This window comes from Aquarana catesbeiana, linkage group LG11 (genome assembly GCF_042186555.1).
Source record: "Aquarana catesbeiana isolate 2022-GZ linkage group LG11, ASM4218655v1, whole genome shotgun sequence".
Lineage (NCBI taxonomy): Eukaryota > Metazoa > Chordata > Amphibia > Anura > Ranidae > Aquarana > Aquarana catesbeiana.
This window is the reverse complement of record NC_133334.1, coordinates 45,864,283-45,887,542: the sequence shown is the minus strand read 5'-3', so window position 1 is coordinate 45,887,542 and position 23,260 is coordinate 45,864,283. Positions and strand designations below refer to the sequence as shown.

Here is a 23,260-nt window from a genome sequence, read left to right as displayed (position 1 = left end):
GAGTGCGCTGTATTAAATCATTTTTAACATTGCACCGTGACGAAAGTGTTGTATCCATTGCGAACGCTAATTTTACCAGACCGAGCTGTTCCGTGTCGGAATTTCTTCTGAGCATGCGTGGCACTTTGTGTGTCGGAACTGGCCACACACGGTCGGAATTGACGCGATCAGATTTTGTTGTCGGAAAATTTTATAGCCTGCTCTCAAACTTTGTGTGTTGGAAAATCCGATGGAAAATGTCCGATGGAGCCCACACACGGTCGGAATTTCCGACAACACGCTCTGATCGGACATTTTCCATCTGAAAATCCGACCGTGTGTACGGGGCATTATACAAGCTGTACACTCACTACTTTACATTGTAGAAAAGTGTCATTTCTTTAGTGTTGTCACATGAAAAGATCTAATAAAATATTTACAAAAATGTGAGGGGTGTACTCACTTTTGTGAGATACTGTAATCTTTTGAGACAGACAGAGCTTTCTTTTGGTGGTATTTAACCATGAAGATTGCATCACCCCCAAAACATTATATATTTTCTGAAAGCAGACACCCTGTACAATTAACCACTTGCTGCCAAATCACGTACCTGTATGTCATTTGACTTCAAGTGGTTGTACCAGGGTGATGCCCCCCCCCCCCCCCCCCGTACCGTTTATTAGAGGTGACGGTTGGCTCTCTTGTAATAACAACTGGAGCAGCTAATCAGCCACTCAGTTGTTTTTTACAAGCAGCGAGGGAAGACCCCCCCACCCCCCCCACGCCACCTTCCGTGGCTCCTCTGGCTCTCTCGTCCCACCGCCACATCGGCTGGCTAGTCAGAGACCTATAGAAAGTCGGAATCAGCCGTTATGGTAACTTGGAAGCGATGACATGGCATCACATTTCCAGTTTATCGGCATTCTAATGGCGCCATTTTTTGAAAATTGAAAGCATTCAAAAACGCAGCTCATGGCGTTTTAATACTTTCTAATGCAAAGGAGGAATTTGGGGTCTTATTGATCCCAGATCCCTCCATAAAGAGTTCCTATCACATGCCTATTGCTGTCAAAAGGATGTTTACATACCTTGTTACAGCAATAAAAGTAAAAAAATTGTAAAGTAACAGGGTAAAAACAATACGCGGTTTGGGTGCGATGGTCCTGCACCCAAACCGCGATCGTCCCACACATGTGAAGTATCACCACAAATGTCAGATCATGGGCAGTAATTCTAGCACTAGACCTCCTCTGTAGATATAAAGTGGTAACCTGTAAACGCTTTTAAAGCATCGCCTATGGATAGTAAAATTTACATAATTTGTCAGGCATTGCGTGGGCATGCGCAATTTTAAAGTGTGACTTGTTTGGTATCTATTTACTTGGTTTGACATCATTTTTTATATTGTACAAAAAAAGGGTTATGTATTGTGGTTTTTTTAATTTAAAAAAGTGTATTTTTTTCCCCAAAAGCTGCTTTTAAAAGACTGCTGCACAAATACTGCGTGACATAAAAAAATTGGAAAACCCACCAATTTATTCTCTGGGGCCTCTGCTAAAAAAAAAAATATATATATATATATATATATATATATATATATATATATATATATAATGTTTGAGGGTTCCAGCTAATTTTCTGGCAAATAAAACAGATTTTCACTTGGAAACAAAAAGTGTCAGAAAATGTAGTAACACAGTTTACTATGCTCCAATTGTGAATGGACACAGTGAGCGAGTGTGTTCACCATGTTCATTTAGAAAAGGAACTATTTACTAGCTCCTTCCCCAGCTCTCCATCCTGAAACATCCTCCACAGCACCCGGGGGGAAAGGAGAGGGGGGAAGCCAGCAGCACTGCAGAGCAGAAGGCCAACAAGGGGGGGGGGATTCTGGGAAGTAGGGGAATCGCCAATGTACATAGTGATAGGGTGTGCCCAGGCACACCTGGTACACCCCCTGCACACGCCTATGGAAGGGGTACAGATGATGGTGGTGAGAGAAGGGGGGCATGGAGGTATCGAGAGAGGGTGGGGGGGGGGGGGGAGTGTGCAGCCCATTGTATATACTGTATGTATTGCTAACTTCTAACTTCTCATTCTAACATGGATATGTAGCGCTGGTAGATTTATGATCTACCAACTGATAGGTAAATTTAGTAAATTGCTCGTTAGGGAAGTTAGATTTGCCTCTGTTCCAGCTTGGCTGACGTTGCGTGTGGTTCCACACTGAGCCGGTGGGTGTCGCTGTTACCATTGGCTAGTGTTGGAAAGGCAATGTATCGAAGCGTATGAGTGCTCCTCTGTCCCGGGGACAACTCGGTGGAGGTGGTCCTCCGAGTTGCATTCTGGGAGAGGGTATTTATGGGACAGACGCCATGTTTTTGAGTTCGTTTTACAGCCACCTGCTGGCCCTCCTGGCCGACAGGTATGCGTTAGTGTGCTACCTTGTGGTCCTCCATTCCGGAGGCCCGCGCCGCTGCCTGGGGCCTACCACAGCAGCCGAGTAATGGTCCTGAGCTGTCTATCCAGAGTGAAGAAGCTGGACAACCGAGGAGATCTCAGGGGAGGACCCGTCATGGAAGGATCATGCAGAGTGCTGGTCTGGAGAGGGGCCTGGTGACTCGGTTGGAGGACGTATCCTAAAGTAGTTCTACAGCATAGTACTGCCGGGTTGGCTTAGAGGTCCAAGTACTGTGTCTGACATTCACCGCAAAGTTTAATACATCCTGTGGCAGTGGATTGTACGGATTTATTTCAAGCAAGTCTGTGGCAGAGACTTTTGTTTGTGCTACGTACTGGCTGCTAGGCAAGTGAGAGAGGCCTATCCAGGTGAGCAAAGATTGTGTCCCACAAGGGGATTGCACCTGATTACAATATTCAACTTTAAAGGACGTTCTCAAGAATCCTAAAGAAAGGTATTTGAGCTTCCCTGTAGCTTCCCTGCTGCCTCTTTCCTGCTACTTCCTTCATTACTTGGTTCAATAAAGCATTAAAAACATACACAAGAGTTGGTACTTTTATCGTCCAGAGGTAAACTCAACGGAACCCTAGACCTGGTGGCGGTGAAGCAGGGGTGTCGAGAGTGAAGGTAACAAGCCCGCTTAAACCAGCAGCTCCACCGAGAGTTATTGCTACAGATAATTTCAATTTACACTTTCACCACAGAGAAAGTCTCAAGGTGACACCTGCTATCAAATGTAAAGAAAAAATGGTATACTGTTGACTTAGCTTGTCACTTTGACTCTTTTCCTAACTTCTAATCATTGGGCAATGCATCATGGGAACTTGCATAAAGTCATCTACTGCCCCTCTCATTGTGACTTTCAGTTGAGATCTAATATCATGAAGAAGATGCAACTGGCTTAGAAAGTGTTCCGAATAAGTAAGTAAAACTCATTTTATTTGGGTCAACTATAGCATGGGGCGACCTGCTGTGATGTGAATAACACAGTCATGGGGCCTTTTAATAGCTAAAATGGATCAGTGTATTGGGTCATGAAAGGTATACAATATTATCTTTATGTCTAACAAATGAATGTCATATGTGACCAAGGAAACATTAATCAATATTACTTTCTTTAATCTTCAGTATCATCTGACTGTATCACAAGATCATATTTGTATTATGATTAGTGCTACTGTTACAGCTGCAACTGCTTTTGTACATAGCATGCAAGTTTGAAGTCTAAGTGTTCAATTTTGGATATAATAGAATACACTATATTACCAGAAGTATTGGGACGCCTGCCTTTACACGCACATGAACTTTAATAGCATCCCAGTCTTAGTCCGTAGGGTTCAATATTGAGTTGGCCCATCCTTTGCAGCTATAACAGCTTCAACTCTTCCTGGAAGGCTGTCCACAAGGTTTAGGAGTGTGTCTATGGGAATGTTTGACCATGCTTCCAGAAGCGCATTTGTGAGATCAGGCACTGATGTTGGACGAGAAGGCCTGGCTCGCAGTCTCCACTCTAATTCATCCCAACGGTGTTCTGTCGGGTTGAGGTCAGGGCTCTGTGCAGGCCAGTCAAGTTCCTCCACCCCAAACTCACTAATTCATGTAAATATTGTGAATTTCTGGAAGTTGGATAATCAAAAGGGCACTACATCCCTATGAATACATATATTGGCAGAGGAAAGGAAATGGGATTTTTAGGGTGCCCAAGAAAATATAATAGTCAAACATATAAAAAATATATTGAATTTATGGATACAAAATATCTAAAAAACATCACAGTGTCATCATACAATAGCCATCATATGAGTAACCAGCAGTAGCTTCATGCTCTACATGTTTCGCCATGCAATGGCTTTCTCAGGAGACTTCCAATAAGCACTGCATAATGTGGTCACTATAGGTAAAAGAAGATCGATATTCACTAATCATAACAAATTTAAACAAATCAAAACAAAATTTAATTTTCTCGCAAATTCCTTGAACCAAAGGAAGCCTCCCTGCATCCCCACCTGAGCTGTAAAACGTGTCCTGAGGAATTTAACTGGGCTGCACCTTAACCCAATAGAACATCTTTGGGATGAATAAGAGCGTAGACTGCGAGCCAGGCCTTCTTGTCCAACATCAGTGCCTGACAGTGGCGGTGCATCCAGGTCCGCCCCCTCTCTCCAGCCACCCCCTCTATCACCAATAGATAGATTCATGCATTGCATGAATCTAACCATGGCCGCCGCTGACACCCCTTATTTAGGCACCCAGCCCCTTTTTGCAAGCTGGGTGCCTGAATTACAGTGGCGGGGGGTATTTTTGAAGCACCTGATTAGAGCCATAGGCCCTAGAGCCATGCGCTCACAGTTCACCCAGCTGTGTTAGAAAAGCAAATGATTAGTTGCTTTCTTAACACTGAACCGCCTCTCTGCCAATCAGGTGCTCGGGTCTGTTACCCATCACCTGTTTGGCTGAAATGACAGGTGCTGTGATTGGACAGGCATCCAATCATAGGAGAGGATGGGAGGAGAAGACATCAAGGACATGGAGGAGCATGGAGGACACCGCCCGCCGCCGTCACCCGTTGACCCACCGAGACAGGGTAAGTGCTGGGCAGACGTCAGGGGGGGGGGGGGGGGGCAGTGGCAGCATTCGATGGGCACAGGGGGAGCATTTGATGGCACAGTGGCAGCATTTGACGGCACAGTAGCAGCATTTGATGGCACAGTGGGAGCATTTGAAAGCATTTGATGGGCACAGTGGCAGCATTTGATGGGCACAGTGGCAGCATTTGATGGGCACAGTGGCAGATGTGTTTCTGGAAGAATGGTCAAACATTCTCATAGACACTCCTAAACCTTGTGGACAGCCTTCCCAGAAGAGTTGAAAATGTTTGTTGCCAACTCAATATTGAACCCTACGGACTAAGACTGGGATTCCATTAAAGTTCATGTGTGTGTAAAGGCAGGCGTCCCAATACTTTTGACGGCATAGTGTATGTAAGCACTGCGTATTTCAGCCTGTCCTTGACCCTGTGCCTCTTTAGCCCATTTAGACGCAGGGGCACTGTCCAGCCTCACCGCTGCCAGCCTGTCAAACTCTATGAAAGGCTGCAAGTTGCTGCAGCTGGACAAGGCTGGACGATGCACCTAGGGATGGTAATATTTAGGGCAGTGTGCGCCCGGGAATGAATGACCAGAACACAGATTCGGATCAATGAGATGACTCTCCCACCGAGAATTTTCTAAATTGCCTTTTAAACCTCAGCACACACATAAGTGAGTTACATTCTAATCTTATGAGCTGCTAATGTAGTCAGCCAAATTCTATTAGTCACTGTAAATACACATGATCATACAGGATGTATTCATGTGTTAAATCTGCCAATTTGGTTGTTGTGACAAAAGTCAGAAATGGATCATCAAATATACATCCATACTGTAATTCATTTACATAGATCTCATCATCTGACTCTGACTCTCTAACTGAAAGTAAGAAAATAATGTTCGGCCTAGACATACTGTACACTTTAATGGGAACTCTTAGCAATTTCCTTAAAATGTATTTATATTTTAAAGTAGAACTAATAACAAAACTTCTTTTTTCATTCTGGATATTTTTTATTTATTTTTTGTCCTCTGTGTACCGTTAGGGAGACTTCCCTTCACTTCCTGTCCCATAGCTAAAACAGTAAGTGAGGGAATCCTGAGGTGCCACCAGAATTAGTGTCTCCATAGCTCCCACTGTCCCTGATTTCGAGGGACAGTCCCTGATTTGGAGCAATGTCCCTCTGTCCCTCATTCCTCCTCATTTGTCCCTCATTTTGGTCTGATCTATATAGATGTATATAAAATGCACTTTTTATCTTTCAAAAAGTGTTTCCCAGTGCTAAACCTTTCATCTGATTTCTAAATTGCTGCATTTGTACATTTTAAGAGCAAATATAAAGGAAGAGTAGAGGTAAAAAAAAGCACTTGTGGGTTTAATTAATCTTGTGTTTTTGTACAATTCTCCTTTAAGGGGTGTGGCAGGGGGTGTGTCCTATGCCTGCATACTTTTGCTGATAGGTGTCCTTCATTCCCATCTCAAAAAGTTGAGAGGTATGAGCTCAGCATCCCTGGAGGTAAGTACAGCAGGGATCAGGGGGTGGGCAGGGTAAAAAAAGTCCTTGTGGATTTAATTAACCTTTTTTTTTTTTTTGGTTAATTTTCCTTTAAGGGGGTGTGGCAGGGGGGCGTGTCCTATGTCTACATACATTTGTTAGTAGGTGTCCCTCATTCCCATCTCAAAATGTGGGGAGGTATGTTGTCTCCATTGGAAGATTTCCCTTTTATTCCTGTTCTGGTTCCAAATCAGAATTCGGGTTTACTTTCACTCTCAGTGATCATGGTAAATAGGACAAAATATAGAGTGCGAATAATTTTAGCACAAGGTAATTAGCTGAACAAGGGAAATAAAGATCTCTTTTCTTAAATAGATCCTATTCACACTAAGGAGGGGGGGGGGGTCTATTTAAAAAATTTTTGCAAATGTCTTAAGCATTCGCTGAGCTGTCACAAATAATTTTTGCCTAATATGTTTATTTCCTATGATAGTCGGCTCCATCTAGTGGTCAGGATGTGATATTTTCCTGAAATACCTAAATTGGGAAAATGCAGCTTTATGGCCACTGGATGGAGCCGTTGACTATAGAAAATAAACGTATTTTGGCATAATGCAGGAATCACAGCTGAGAGAATGCGGGAGAGATCCTCACACTGAATTTTTATTTAAGTAGTCCCCTTGGTGTAAGCCCGATTTGTAGTACAGGAGCAGAATCGTGCATTTTCAGCCCCATAGAAATTCAAATGGGAACTCCTGAAAAACATGTTTTAAGTGTTTTTCACGCACTCCCAATAAAGTCTATTGGCCCAAAACAGGCAATTTTGCCCCAAAGAAGCTCATGTGTTTCTTCAAGCTTAAAGTGGTTCTAAAGGCAGAAGAGTTTTTACCTTAAAGCGCTACTCCACTTTTGTTGATAAAAAAACATTCCCCTCTGGGTGATCTATGTACATTGCAAGCATTTTAACAAACTTTGTTGCAGATTCCTACCTTTTGTTATTCTATGACCCCTCTCACACTGAGGCGCTTTACAGGCGCTATAGTGCTATGCTAATGCTGAATGGGCAGTGCCACCGAAGCACCCGCAAAGCACCGCCGCAGCAGCACTTTGCCAGCGCTTTGGCAGCACTTTGCGGTGCCTTTAACCCTTTTTCGGTCATTAGCGGGGGTTAAAAGCGCCACAAAAACGAAGGTAAAAAAAAAGTGGCTCTTTACCGCTGATGCCCAGCGCTGCTCAGTGTGAAAGTGCCCTAAAGAAATCCCTGTGTGTTTATCTGTATCCATGTGGGAAAGTGAATCTAATGGGAGTGGTTTCATAATTATCAATCAGCTGCTGCACCTGCACAGCACTAATGAGGAAAATTGAAGGGTCTGCATCCCTTTAGACGTGATTTCCTATTGAAAGTATCTCGCTAAAAATTAAATTTTTTGTTGCAGGGGATGTCTGATATCTGACTTGTATCTTAGTGTAGACTTCTGGGAAAATCGGTGAGCCAATCACAAAGCAGGAAATGATGTTTCTGGGGGGCATTCTGTATACAGAACACCTCCAGGTAGCCTTATTGCATTTTCAGAAAATTACAGCACTGCAGATTGAAAAGGAAAGTTCATTTTTAATAACATTCAATTATAATATGACTTGTGTCGCAATTGTATATACTATATTATTTTTTTCTTTTATTTGCTATTTTTTTCCCCCACGACAGTGGCGTTACCCTTTAACCACATGCCGACCGCCGCATCTCAATTTACGTCAGCAGAATGGCACGGGCAGGCAAAAGGGCATACCCATACGTCCCTTTGAAATTCACGCCTAGCGGGCGCACGTCGGCAGCCAGCGATTGTGGTGAGGAGAGGCAGAACGGGGAGATGCCTATGTAAACAAGGCATTTCCTTGTTCTGCCTAGCAACATGACAGAGATCTACTGCTCCCTGTCATCGGGAGCAGTGATCTCTGTCATGTTGTAGTGAGCCCATCTCCCCTACAGTTAGAACACATCCAGGGAACACGCTTAACCCCTTGATCGCCCCCTAGTGCTTAACCCTTTCCCTGCCAGTGACATTTATACACTAATCAGTGGCTATTTGTAGCTCTGATCGCTGTATAAATGTCAATGGTCCCAAAATAGTGTCTGTCCGCCACAATGTCGCAGTCGCAATAAAAATCTCAGATCGCTGCCATTACTAATAAAAAAAAAAATAACAATAAAAATGCCATAAATCTATCCCTTATTTTGTAGACGCTATAACTTTTGCGCAAACCAATCAATATACACTTATTTCGATTTTTTTTGCCAAAAATATGTAGAAGAATACATATTGGCCTAAACTGTGGAAGAAATTAGTTTTTTTTACATATTTTTGGGGGATATTTATTATAGCGAAAAGTAAAAAATATTGCTTTTTTTCAAAATTGTCGCTTTTTTTTGTTTATAGCGCAAAAAATAAAAACCGCAGAGGTGATCAAATACCACCAAAAGAAAGCTCTATTTGTGGGTAAAAAAGGACGTCAATTTTATTTGGGTACAATGTCGCACAACCGCGCAATTGTCAGCTAAAATGACGCAGTTCTGAATCACAAAAAAATGCTCTGGTCAGGAAGGGGGTAAATCCTTCTGGGGCTGAAGTGGTTAAAGCAATCTATGCATTAAAATCTTCTGCATGTGGTTACCCCCCCAGCCCCCCCCCCCCCCTTCATACTTACCTGAGTGCAATCTCGATCCAGCAATGTGCATAAGAGCAGAGGCTCTCTTGGATTTCTCCCTCCTCATTGGCTCCTGCTGCTGTCGATTACAGCCAGGGATGAGGGTGTGGGGGGTGGGGCCAAGTCCCGATGTCTGTGTCGATAGATGCACACAGCGAGGCTTAGGAGCAAGCTCACACGAGTGCCCCCCATAGCAAGCCACTTGGAGGGTATGAGGAGCCAGGAGCACTGGCAGGGGATCTGAGAAGAGGAGGATTGGGGCTGCCCTGTGCAAAACCATTACACAGAGAGCAGGTAAGTATGATATGTTTGTTATAGTATTTTAATAAAAGAAAAAATCAAGCATTTACAATCACTAGAAGTTTCTTTTTATTACTTCTGTGGCACTCAGAATATTATTTAAATTCCAGATGTGCCCCAAATGTCTTTGCATACCTTATAAAAGTGTTGGTGACATCATCACTGTGCTGTACATAGCCTATGCAGTGAGAAGAGCTGTGGGAGGGGCCCAGCAGGCTCCACCCACTAGATACTGCCTGCAGGAAGCTACAGGAGGGGCGGAGACAAGACCAGTCACCCTCCGACGTCCACTCCGATTTACGGGCAGATCGACAGGATTTTTTTTTTTTTTTTTTAAGTCAAAATGTCATTTTTTTTTTTTTTTTTTTTTTTTTTTTGCCTTTAAGGTAAATGAGAGATCTGGGGTCTTTTTGACCCCAGATCTCTCAATAAAAAATACCTGTCACGCTTATTTCTATTACAAGGGATTACCTACCTTGTAATAGGAATAAAAGTGATAACAAATTAAAGGGACAGTGCAAAAAAAAAAAGTAAAATAAAAAAAAAAAAATTTAATCCTGCGAGCTCGCACGCAGAAGTGATTGTATACATAAGTCACGCCCACATATGTAACCAGTGTTCAAAGCACACATGTGAGTTATCGCCTGGAATGTTAGAATGAGAGCAATAATTCTAGCACTAGACCTCCTCTGTAACTCTAAACAAGTAACCTGTAAAACATTTTAAAGCGTCACCTATGGAGATTTTAAAGTACCACCATGCCACGAGTGTGCGCAATTTAAAAGCACAACATTTTAGATATATATTTACTCGACGTAACATCATCCTACACATTATACAAAACAACTGGGCTAACTTTACTGTTTTTTTTAATTCATTTAAAGGGTAACTCCACTTTCATGGGGAAAAAAATAGCAAATAAAGAAAAAATAATATAGCGCATATAACTTTGACACTAATCATATTGTAATTGAATGTTATTAAAATTACCTTTCCTTTTCAATCTGCAGCCATTTTCGGAGAATGCACTGCAATATGGCTACCTGGAGTTGTTCTGTATACAGAATGTATACTGACCAACCCCCAGAAACATAATTTCCTGCTTGTGTGATTGGCTCACCAATTTTCCCAGAAGTCTGCCTAAGATACAAGTCAGATTTCAGGCATCCTCTGCAACAAAAATTTAATTTTTGGAGAAATACTTTCAATAGGAACACGACTAAAGGGATGCAGGCCCAACAGATTTCCTCATTAGTGCTCTGCAGCTGCCACAGCTGACTGATAATTATGAAACCACTCCCATTAGACCCATTCAGTACAGAGGCACAGACAAATACACATGGATTACTTCAGAATAACAAAAGGTAGGAATCTGCAACAAAGTTTGTTATAATCCTTGCAATGCACACAGGGTTGTCTTAATGAGTGGGCACACCTGGGCACTGCCCAGGGGCCCCAGCTGCACGGGGAGCCCCTGCACTTTCCCCAAAGCAGCTGGTCCTTGAGCCAAAATTGGGGGCCCCATAATGGCACTGAGAGTGATGGATACACAGGGGAGGCAGGCTGGCATCGGTGCGCTGTACTGTGAAGAACGATACCTATTATTTCACAGCCAGCAGGGAGGGGCAGGGCCGGAGCGCCAGTGATGCTCTGACACCGCCCCATGCGGCTTGAATGCTCTGGATTCGGAGGCCGCAGGGTAGGAGCTGGAGTGTGAGCTGCTTAGAGCCCACCTGCAGAAGTAGCATTGTGGATGGTGTCATGGTGAGCCCAGCTGTCCAGCCAGTTTGCACTGAATGAATGCTCCCTCTTCTGCCCCTCCTTCTGCCTGCTTGATCGCTATAGGTGAGTCCAATGCTGGAGGTGGGCACATAGCCAAAAGTTTACATGCACTGTATCTCCACTGGAAAAGGGGGTAATACAATGGATCGAATAATGGTGCTGGGGGCAGGGGCAGATCCAGAGTCTAGTCTCGGGAGGGGCACTGCCAGAAAATCAGTTTTCTTTGTGGGCAATTTATCGGGGAAACGGCTGGTATTTGCGCTTCAATCATCCCGGCATAATATAATTGTAATATACATTGTAATATAAAATGAAATAGTTCAACTCACCATAATGCAGAATCAGTGGGAGCCCTGAGTGTGTCACTTGCCACGTTACCTGTCACACGTTGCGGATTGTCACTTGCCTGCCACCAGATGCAGATTGCCACTTGCCACGTCACCTGCCACACCTTGCGGATTGCCACTTGCCACGTCACCTGCCACACTTTGCAGATTGCCACTTGCCACGTCACCTGCCACACCTTGCGGATTGCCACTTGCCACGTCACCTGCCACACCTTGTGGATTGCCACTTGCCATGTCACCTGCCACACCTTGCGGATTGCCACTTGCCACGTCGCCTGTCACACCTTGTGGATTGTCACTTGCCTGCCACCAGATGCAGATTGCCACTTGCCACGTCACCTGCCACACCTTGCGGATTGCCACTTGCCACGTCACCTGCCACACCTTGCGGATTGCCACTTGCCTGCTAAGGTGGTGTTTTGGTTGTCTATTGCTGTTTCCCAGACTCCCAGAGTCAGGCAGCAGAGAGATAATGTAATCTCCCTGCTGCCTGCCCAGTCACTGGAGCCAACACTAACTCTGCTATCCTTGGTGCTGCTGCTGGGGGTTTTCCGTCGTGCCCTCAACCATTCCTTCTCCTCCTCACCTCATGCCACATTCCCCGCTCCTCAGTGGAGAAGATTATGCCGCACCGAGGGACACTGTTACCCTACCTTACGTGGATCCGGTCTGGCCAGTCATTGGCCGTAATCCATAATGGAGGCGCCTGTCACTCGCCTCCCCAGGCCAAGAAGCAATTGCTGTGCCGGCGCCGTGCTCCTGCAGGCCGGCCGCGGCGCCGGAAGCTACATGGTTGCGGGAGGCGGCCGCGGGAGGACGGGTGAAGGTTTTTTCATGCGGGGGTGGCTTTTTGCCGCCCCCCCCATGGCGCCCATGGCTGCCATACTCCAGATACGCCACTGCCGATGTGACTCTCTGATGTCACTCGTTGCTAGACGCCGGGCGGCCCCGGTGTTAGCAACGAGTGCAGGGAAGAGGCTCCACCCACTCCTCCTCCTACTATCCTGGTCAGAGTCAGTGCAGCCGTAACTACATTAAACGAGTCTCTCTCTCGGCGCTGCTGATTGGCTGATGTGAGAGAGAGACTCGGGCTGCGGGCAGAGGCACAATGACATATGAGATTGTCAGTGCGACTATTTCGGGGGGGGGGGCAATTGCCCTGTTGCCCCCCCCCTGGATCCGCCCCTGGCTGGGGGATATCAAGGGTGTATGGGGGAAAACAATGCCAAGGGTGGATCTGGGGTGTATAAGGGGTAGCAATGTTTGGGGTAGCTTGGGTAGCTATAGTGCTAGAGGCATCAGGGATGTAGAGAGGCCACAGTGTAGGAGGTATCAGGAATGTAGTGGGGTCACAATACAAGGGGTATCTTATTGTATATGGTAACAGTGCTGGGGGGAAATACCTAGGGTGTAGAGGGGTCAGGGTGCTGGGGGGATATCTAGGGTGTAGAGGGGTCAGAGTTCTGGGGGGATATCTGGGGTGTAGAGGGGTCAGAGTGCTGGGGGATATCTGGGGTGTAGAGGGGTCAGGGTGCTGGGGGGATATCTGGGATGTAGAGGGATCATAGTGCTGGTTGGATATCTGGGGTGTAGAGGGGTCAGAGTGCTGGGGGGATATCTAGGGTGTAGAGCGGTCACAGTTCTGGGGGGATATCTGGGGTGTAGAGGGGTCAGAGTGCTGGGGGATATCTGGGGTGTAGAGGGGTCAGAGTGCTGGGGGGATATCTGGGGTGTAGAGGGATCAGATTGCTGGGGGGAGGTATCTGGGGTGTAGAGGGGTCAGAGTGCTGGGGGGGATATCTGGGATGTAGAGGGGACAGAGTGCTGGGGGGTTATCTGGGGTGTAGAGGGATCAGATTGCTGGGGGGAGGTATCTGGGGTGTAGAGGGGTCAGAGTGCTGGGGGGGATATCTGGGATGTAGAGGGGACAGAGTGCTGGGGGGTTATCTGGGGTGTAGAGGGATCAAGGTGCTGGGGGGGATATCTGGGGTGTAGAGTGGTCAGAGTGCTGGGGGGAAATCTGGGGTGTAGAGGGATTAGAGTGCTGGGGGGATATCTGGGGTGTAGAGGGGTCAAAGTGCTGGGGGGATATCTGGGGTGTACAGGGGTCAGAGTGCTGGGGGGGAAATCTGGGGTGTAGAGGGATCAGAATGCTGGGGGGATATCTGGGGTGTAGAGGGGTCAAAGTGCTGGGGGGATATCTGGGGTGTAGAGGGATCAGAGTGCTTGGGGGATATCTGGGATGTACAGGGGTCAGAGTGCTGGGGGGATATCTGGGATGTAGAGATGTCAGAGTGCTAGGAGGATATATGGGGTGTAGAGGGGTCAGAGTGCTGGGGGGGGAGATATCTGGGGTGTAGAGGAGTCAGAGTGCTGGGAAGATATCTGGGGTGTAGAGGGGTCAGAGTGTTGGGGGATATCTTTGGTGTAGAGGGGTCAGAGTTCTGGGGAGATATCTGGGGTGTAGAGGGGCCATAATGCTGGGGAGGCATCACTCTAGTAGATATATTACATGCACAGGACAGCTTTGTTACTTTGTTGTATTGTATGTAGTATGTGTGTAGTATGTTCCCACTGTTTCTTTGCTGTACAGAATGATTGTTCATGTCGTTAATGCAGAGCTCCACCCAAAAGGGGAAGCTCCGCTTGTCTGCCTCCTACCTACCTGATGTCTGTTTACCTGCGATGTCTTCATTGTAGGGGCCCCAGAGCATTACTTTGCTCTGGGGCCCATGATGCTATTAAGACGGCCCATTGCACATAGAGCATCCAGGGGGGTGTCTTTTTCTCGAAAAAAGTGGAGTTACGCTTTAAGTGTATTTTTTCCCAAAAAATTGTGTTTGAAAGACCACTGCGCAAATACAGTGTAACATAAAATGTTGCAACAACCGCCATTTTATTCTCTAGGGTCTCTGCTAAAAAAATATATATATATATACTGTTTGGGGGTTCTAAGTATTTTTCTAGCAAAAAATACAGATTTTTACTTGTAAACAACAAATGTCAGTAAAAGGCTGGGTCTTAAAGTGGTTATGATGAGAACAGGCCACCTACAGTCATACATCATAAGTGCATTATCAAAGTCAATTTATTTTATTTTGCTTTTTATTTATTTGCAGTTATTGTACGGATTACAGAATCTTCTGATGTGTAACAATAATGTGAATTAAGAGTCCTCTGGCTGTAACATAAGCAGGGGTAATGGTTTATATATTCAGCGTCCTGTTTATCCAATAGCTCACATGAAAGAGGCAGCCTTATACATAGGAGATTCCTGGTCACTATTCTCGGAAGCTAATTAAAGGACCACTAAAGACAAGTAAAGTTGCTTTTGTCATTTTGGAGAGATAATTACATAACGCTGATTTTTCTGCTGGTCTCAAACCAGTGGATTTATGCAGCCTCATAATGGCAAAAATAAAATATCAAGCTTGAAGGCTTTAATTCCTAGCAAAGGGGTGAGGAACAGGATGAGTGGGTTTGCTGGCACCTGTGACATCACAGTCGTAATAAGGCCTCATTTATGCTGCAAAAAAGTGCAAGTTGTTGCAAGATTTCGGAAGATTCTTGGGGTGGAATGTAAAGGTGGATGCAGAGCAAGCAACTTGCATCCAGAGGAGATTATCTGTCTCTAACCACAGCTAATCTCTGGCTGTGCAGTTACATCCGAACACCAGCGGACAGCTACGGCCACTGTCATTGGTTTGTAGAGACGGAGCAAGCTCAACTGTCCACATCCACCTGTACAATCAGCCGCAAGAATTCACTGGATTCTGATGTGGATCAGGATCAATGAATGCATGGTGGCTACTCTCAGGGAAAGCTGACCTATTTTGAGAAGACATGGGATCCATGGATTAAAATACCTTTTGGGACCCCCCCTGAACTGGTCTGAGGGACCTTTTTATACACTGGATAGCGGATGCACGTCTTGTACTTAGTCCTTTGCTTTACTAAACTCTTCTTTTTCTCTTTTCTTTTCGCTTTCCATCTCTTCTTTTTAGACACTGGTATTACTCCTACGCAATTGTTGATCTCGTGTGGCCTCATCACCAGATAAAATGGTGAGGGGTTTTGAAGAGGCCTACTGAGTCAAATAGGTTGATGTTTATATTATGTTGATATATATATACAGATATGGGTTTTGTTCTTATTGGGGTTTTTATTTTCTTCAGAGGCCTTGTTCTTTGAAGAACATGTTCAAGAAGTTCATAACCTGTCACAGATCCATGTAAACGATGACTCGGCTATCTAACCTCCTAATGGGTTACCTATGGGTTTTATGCTACTGATTAATAACATCTTATCTTTTGTAACCAGTACTGTACGCTGAGATGGACCAAGGAAAATGATTGTACTGTTTTGTACTTACCCGTTTTTTTCAAAACTTCAATAAACATTGTTGTAAAGAGAAAAGTATTTGCTAGACTTTTGATGAACCTTGCAGTGTAAATGAGGCAATAATGTCATAGTAAGGTGATATCACTGGAGGTGACAATACCTGCAACATAATGAACTGGTAAGGGTTCTTGAACAGTTTACAAAAATTGGTTTTCTCCAGGCAGATAGGTGACGTGTGGGGAACCGGCCTCATCTGGTGCAAAATCCATTTGCAATAGACTGATCTCACCCTCCCATCCTTCTTCTCAGTTAGACAAGTCTTTAGTCAAAAAGAATGCTATGGAAAAAACCAAGATGTAGATGGACAAAACTGAACTCTAAAACACATGCCACCTTTTTTATTTCTAGTGCCAGTGGACAAAGCATCAAGAACTATAATCCAGGCGCTGACCTCTTTGTGAGAAATTCAGACTTCTTTCGCTACGCTAAGTCTGACAACCGGAGGCTGTTTGGCGTAAATCCTGAGTGTACTGTACAAGCCAAATCTGGAGATTGACTGTCAACTGCTGGCTTGAGAAATTACCATAACTTTTCAGATTTTTACCACCGGTTCCAAATTACAAAACTGCCACCATCATATGCGCGGACAGAGACTTCCTTATGTCATACCCATAAAATTAGAGTCATCTATAAACATGGAGTCTTGGATTTTGGTATTTTTGCTTATGATTATTATACTTTCCAGGTTCCTCTTAGGGTCTTGTGTGAGTGCATACATTGACTACAAACTTTCCAAAAGGTTCCCTAATAGGCCAAAGAAAGACTGGAATGATTAGAACTCAACTCATCCCTTTTAATTGCTATAATGCAGTGAGGATTTTTTTTTCCAGTTTTGACCAGTGTTAATTTTTTTTGAAAAAGTAATTTTACTGTAAATAAAATATATAAAGTTTATATTCTAATTTCTCCCATTTAAAATTACTCTAACATGATGTTTTTGGTACAAAGAATGGCAACATTATTTCCAGTGAAAAAAAAATTGTACCTTTTCTTGTGATGCAACCCTCATTTTTCTTTAAACAAATAAAAACAGATATAAATAAATAAGTAAATGTATATTAATGATAAAAAATGTAAATAGTAATAAAAAATCAGCAGAAAAATAATAGTTAAATGGAAAGAAGAAGAAGGAGTTGATTGCTTGCTTTAAAATTTTTTTTTTTACATTTCTACAGTACTTTGGTTTTCTGGTCTGGCAAATGATGGTATACATCCCAGGAGTCTTCAGGAGGGGAGGAGGGGTTTTCTCAGGTACAAACACCTTCCTGCATGCATGCCTAAGCTAAGGGCAGATGGTGATTTCTCAGCAAAATAAAACATGGAGATATGGATGGATGAATGAGTTTGCTTAAATTGCAAAAAAATAATTAAATTGTGTTTTTGGTTTCTGGTGCTCAGAAGCAGTGTAGTTCCACTTTAAGTGAAGTCAAAGGCAGATCAATGGCCCAAACTTAGATCTACATATACATGAAATAGTAAATACAATGAAACAATACATTGATTAATTTTATTTACTCTCTGACACTTGTAGACTATCTGCAAGTAACATTTTACATAGGAGCAGCACGATTTTGACAGTAGCTTCTTCTGTGAAACACAAAGCATTTACAGGCTGTCATTTTGACAGCCAGTAACTGCCGATACTGGCGGCAGGGGGGTTTATTTCCTTTTTTAATTTGGGAAAAAACTGTTAACAATGTGGCAAATATGTTTTTGGCATAAGGATTGCTTCAAGAGAGTTGGAAGGAGCTTTCATAATGCCCAGGAGGAATTTAAAGCTTACTGCACCTTTAAAACACGCCATCATTTTTCCTGCCATATTCACTCCATTGAATCCAATGTCTAATTCTCCTGATTTTTACCAAAATTTCAGAGAACCTAAAACTTTAAATTTCACTCATCCCCACTGTTTGCTCATTGGACTGTAAGTTGGCATTTTCACACCTATGAGGTTCTCCAAGTGTCCTCCTCCTGTAAACTGCCTAAAGCAGCTACTATTTTGGCTCCCAATGCCTGAAAACATGAGAATGGCAACACTGAGCAAAATCATAGGACCACCGACTCTCATTCTCAGTCTATCTGTCTGCAGGGGATTGCAGGCAGTTAGTGCAAATACAATTAAATTAATGATTTAATATGTAACTGTGTGTTTTTTTTAGATTTGCTTGGTGTTCTTATTAAATATATAGCCAGTTACAGTACAAAGTCAGGAATGTTGGCATCTAATTGTCATTGGAAATATTACACAGTGAGAGCTTTATTACATGAAATAAACAATGAATTTAGATAATTAATCTAATTGGCAGGCCTGTCATGACTAATATCCTCACCACTGGAATGAAAGCAATGCATCCTAATATCAAACATGAGAATGACTCATACATTCCAGGGTGATAAATAAAGATGGAATAGATTAACTCGAAAGGTCAATGTGAAACAAAATTGAGATAAAACTAGCCTCAACTGGAATACAATCGATATTGCAACAAATATGTTCAAACAAAACATGTTCTAATATAGAAATGTTATTTGCATAGAAAATATGATGTGTGTACACAACAAAAAAATCCTACTTGTTAAATAGTGATTCTACCTGGAGACCTGATGGAGTCCCATTTAAATATCCAACCCTAACAGAACCACAGTACAGCCAGTCCCCATAGACCAGCATCCTCAGTTGACTATGTATTACTATGAAGTCGTCATAGTCAATCGATAGTTTCAAAAAACTATTAGATAAGCACCTGAAGGACCCCAACATACAGGGATATACAATGTAATACTGACATATAATCACACACATAGGTTGGACTTGATGGACTTGTGTCTTTTTTCAACCTCACCTACTATGCAACTAAAATCCATCCTTCCTTTTTTCCTTCCTTCCTTCCTTCCCCCTTCCTCCTCCACCTTCCTCCACTTGAATTTACAGTATTTTAAAATTATGATTCAAATAACAAGAAAAAAATGAATTAATTACAATTTTTTCTTTATTTCTTTTCTTCCAACAACAGAAAAGAGTCCCGGTAGTGGGAGGGGAAAAGTTTTCTGTGGTAGTCTAGCGGCTCATCCCTCTGAGCTTCTGCCATTTAGATACACAGTGACAAATCCATCCTTCCTTCCTTCCCCCTTCCTCTCCCACCTTCATTCCCTTTAATTTATTTTAAAATTATGATTCAAATAACAAAATAAATACAATTAATAGTTAACCTCTTTCTTTCTTTCTTTCTTTCTTTCTTTCTTTCTTTCTTTCTTTCTTTCTTTCTTTCTTTCTTTCTTTCTTTCTTTCTTTCTTTCTTTCTTTCTTTCTTCCTTCCTTCCTTCCTTCCTTCCTTCCTTTCTCTTTCTTTCTTTCTTTCTTTCTTTCTTTCTTTCTTTCTTTCTTTCTTTCTTTCTTTCTTTCTTTCTTTCTTTCTTTCTTTCTTTCTTTCTTTCCAACAACAGGAAAGAGTCCCAGTGGTGGGTTTAGCAAAGAGGGGATTTATTTTCTACTCCCTTAAAATTGGATCTATTCCTTAAAGATAAACCCCAGAATGCACACTTTCAAATGTACAGTATATACAAAGGACTTGTAATTCTGAAAAATCAGTCTGGCTTTCCAGGCAGCGCTTTTAGACAGCACAGCCAAATCAGTGACCTCATATTTCCCCAATATGGTTAAGCAGCAGAGCTCGATCACTGTCCTGCCCTTAGCCTGTTTTTTTTTTTTTTTTTTTAATTCCTTTATTTTGTACAGAAGGCATAGATACATAGTCCAGAATACGACAGGTCATACATTTTCATACATTGACACGTTTTGAGTCATATACATTGAATCAGTAGACCAAAATCAGGTTATCCACCAAACAAGTGTGGTACTATAAGTATGTTCTAGCCAAACATATGACTTTTCCTTATATGGTAAATCAAGGTTGCCTACGGATGGGCCTCCTTGCATAAACCTTTAACTGAAATTAAACAATTTTGATATGAAATGCAATGTTTAAACCATTGAAGGCAAGTATGTTTTATGCTAAACAGGTATATATTTCCCGCTCACTATGAATAATATCTTCTCATTTAATTCGTTATGGCCGTCTCCACGGCTGCTTGGTGAGCTGGTCAATACAGAAGAGCCTATAGTGGAAGAAAGAATAGAAATAGGAGGGAAAGCGGGGTAGAAGAAAGACCAGGAAGGCTTGGCGGTAGGGAGGGGAAGAGGGCAAGAAAGAGGAGGTTGGAAGGGAATGGCTGCGACATCACCCCCCCATCGGCCCCGTCTGCCAGACCCCATAGGGGTGTGTACAGGTGTTTGTTTTGATAATATCTACGTGATTTTCATCTCAGGTAGACGGGGATTGTGTTTGAGCCAATTCCTGTAGATATGTGTTAGTACCAACAAAATATCTCCAGGGTCTCCATTTGTCATTGAATTGTTCCTCCTTGTTTTGTATAGTTGCAGTAAGTTCCTCCATACGCAGGATACAGTTTACTTTTGAATACCAAAGGACCCTGGTTGGTGGAAGGGGATCTCGCCATAGCGCTGGAATACATGCTCTCGCTGCATTCAGAAGTTGCATGGTCAGTGTTTTCTTGTACTTACGGATCGGTCTTGCGGTTAGGTGTAGGAGGCATGCAGCTGGGTTATCTTTGAGTTCGACCGAGGTCAAACTTTGAATAGTCGAAGTCACCTCCTCCCAAAAGGGTCTCAGGACCGGACACGACCAAAAGATGTGTAAAATACTTCCCACCTCCCTGTCACATCTCCAACACCTATCCGACAGCGAAGGGTTCATTTTATGCAACATGTATGGGACTCTGTACCACCTGGTCAGGATTTTGTATCCCGATTCTGGATACTGGCTCGCAATCGAGGACCTGTGTGCCAAAACCAAGACCTTCTCCCATTGTTGTGTGGAAAACTGAATCTCCAGGTCCCTTTCCCATTTCAGAAGGAACTCTGGGATCGTGTCCTCCCCTTGACTGGTGAGAAGACTGTATATAAATGAGAGTGTGTGTCTTATAGGTTCCCCAGATTTACAAAGGGATTCGAGAGGAGTGTGACCACGAGGGACATAGGGGATCTTCTGAAAAGTCTTCAGAAAGTGTCTAAGCTGGAGAGTGCTAAGACTGTCTAGGTTCAATGAGGCTAGAGATAGTGGTGGCAGATGGGAGCTCTCCCCGGGGCCATATCTCACCTAGGGACTGCTTCTCAAAAGTAATTAATTGTCTCAATCTACGGCTCGTAAGTCCGGGAGAGAAATCCGGGTTACCTATGATAAGTGTCATGGGGGAGGGTAACGGTGATAGGTCCGTGGTTCGGAATATTTTCCCCGTCACCAGGAGGGTGGCTCCTATCAGCGGGTGGGTTCTCAAGTCCGCCAGAGGTGGGGACATGAGCCACGGGGCCGAGAGTAAGGGGACAGAGGAATCCTCTATTTCCATTCCCACCCATTGTTTGGAGTCCCTGTTGCAGTGCCAATCGGCGATCCTAGCCAGGTGGACAGCTTGGTAGTACCGGAAAATGTCCGGGAGTCCGATGCCCCCCTTCTCCTTAGGTCTGGTCAATGTTTGCATTTTTGTTCTGGGGGATTTATGAGACCAGATAAACTCCCTCACAGTAGACTGAATTTGCTTAAAGAAGGTCATTGGTAATTTGATCGGTAATGTTTGGAGTATATATAAAATTCGGGGTAAGGCCGTCATTTTCAGGGCGTTACACCGCCCAAACCAGGTCAAGGTTAGTTTGTGCCACATCTGGAGATCTATCTTAAGTCTCTGTAGTAAGGGTAGGAAGTTACTGGTATATAAGTGTGCCAAGTCCGGAGTGATGTCCACCCCCAGGTAGCGGATAGATTTCTCCGCCCATCGGAAGGGGAAGGATTTGCTCATATTAGTTGCTTCCGTGGCTGGTATTGTGATATTCAACACTGCGGACTTGGCACAATTGACTTTGAAATTTGAAACTTCCCCATATAACTTCAGAGCTGACAAGATGTTGGGCAATGTGATCCGTGGGTTGGAGACGAAAAAAATCAGGTCGTCGGCGAAGGCCGCGATTTTGTGCTGCCCAGAGGACTTCGTGATCCCGGATATATTGGGATTCCCACGGACACTACACATGAACGGCTCAAGGGTCAGAATAAAAACTAGTGGAGACAGGGGGCACCCCTGCCTCGTCCCGTTAGAGATGTCAAAAAAGTCAGAACGCCACTCGTTCACCCGTACCGTCGCCGAGGGAGCCGAGTAGAGAGACGATATCCAGCCTCTCATGTTTGGGCCAACACCAATATGTAGAGAGCTGCAGAAAAGGCTTCTTGATCGACCGCGCTTCATGTATAAGGTTGAGGACCCGAATGGCATTGTCTCTTGACTCCCTCAGCAGCACGAACCCTGCCTGGTCCAGGTGGATCAAATGTGGGATATGCGGTAGAATTCTGTTCGCAAGAATTTTGGAAAACAATTTAAGATCTACGTTTAGCAACGCAATTGGGCGGTAATTACTGCAGTAGTTAGGGTCTTTCCCTTCTTTTGGGATCAGGGATATATATGCCCGTAGGGAGTCTACCATGTTTGCACTGCCCTCTTTTAATGTGTTGTATGCTCTCAGAAAGTGTGGCGATAAGTTAGACCCAAATGTCTGGTAGTAGGACAGGGTGAAGCCATCCGGCCCCGGCGCCTTTCTAGGCTTCGTTTGTGCCAAGGCTAGCAAGAGTTCTTCAGGTGTGATGTCCGCCTCCAAGGAGTCACCTACATCAGCTGGCAAAGTAGGCATACCGGAAGACCTAATGTATTTACCCGCTGCCACCTCCCTCTCCGTCAGAGACCCAACAGGTTCCCCCCTGTGTAAATTATATAATTGTCGATAGTAAGCAGCAAATTCGTTGGCTATATCCCTTGAGGTATGGACTTTTGACCCCTGTGAGGTCACTATAGAGGGAATGTAGGTGCGTTGTCTCGGGCCACGTAGAAGTCTGGCCAGCATGGTGCCTGGCTTATTGGAGAATTCGAACATGTACCTTCTGGCCCATGCCAGATTCTGTACTGTTTTTTGGTATAAAAGGTCTTTCAATTCAGTCCTAGCCTTCAATAAGGCCTTGAGATGTGTTTCTGCTAAAGACTTCTTGTGTAGCAGCTCGAGAGCCCGCACCTGGGATATCAGAAGGTCAATCTGTTTGGTTCTTTCCCTTTTTTTTTGCAGCCCCAATCCTAATTAATTCCCCT

The 23,260-nt window shown here is 43.9% G+C and overlaps 1 protein-coding gene across 2 annotated transcripts; it reads left to right on the top strand.

Moving 5' to 3' along the window:
- The first annotated feature begins 3,241 nt into the window (after nt 1-3,241).
- On the top strand, nt 3,242-16,951 carry SMIM38 (small integral membrane protein 38). Of its 2 annotated transcripts, none has more exons than XM_073606047.1 (2): nt 3,242-3,361; nt 16,406-16,951. In XM_073606047.1, the coding sequence occupies exon 2, from the start codon at nt 16,636-16,638 to the stop codon at nt 16,831-16,833; it is 198 nt and encodes a 65-aa protein (XP_073462148.1). In that variant the 5' UTR covers nt 3,242-3,361; nt 16,406-16,635; the 3' UTR covers nt 16,834-16,951. The 2 variants fall into 2 exon arrangements, with proteins under 2 accessions (XP_073462148.1, XP_073462149.1); XM_073606048.1 differs by lacking the exon at nt 3,242-3,361 and adding an exon at nt 6,456-6,545.
- Nucleotides 16,952-23,260: the final 6,309 nt, after the last annotated feature.

Bases quoted from the DNA above. Each gene is read 5' to 3' on its own strand.
- SMIM38 (XM_073606047.1), top strand. From the start codon at position 16,636: ATGCGCGGACAGAGACTTCCTTATGTCATACCCATAAAATTAGAGTCA.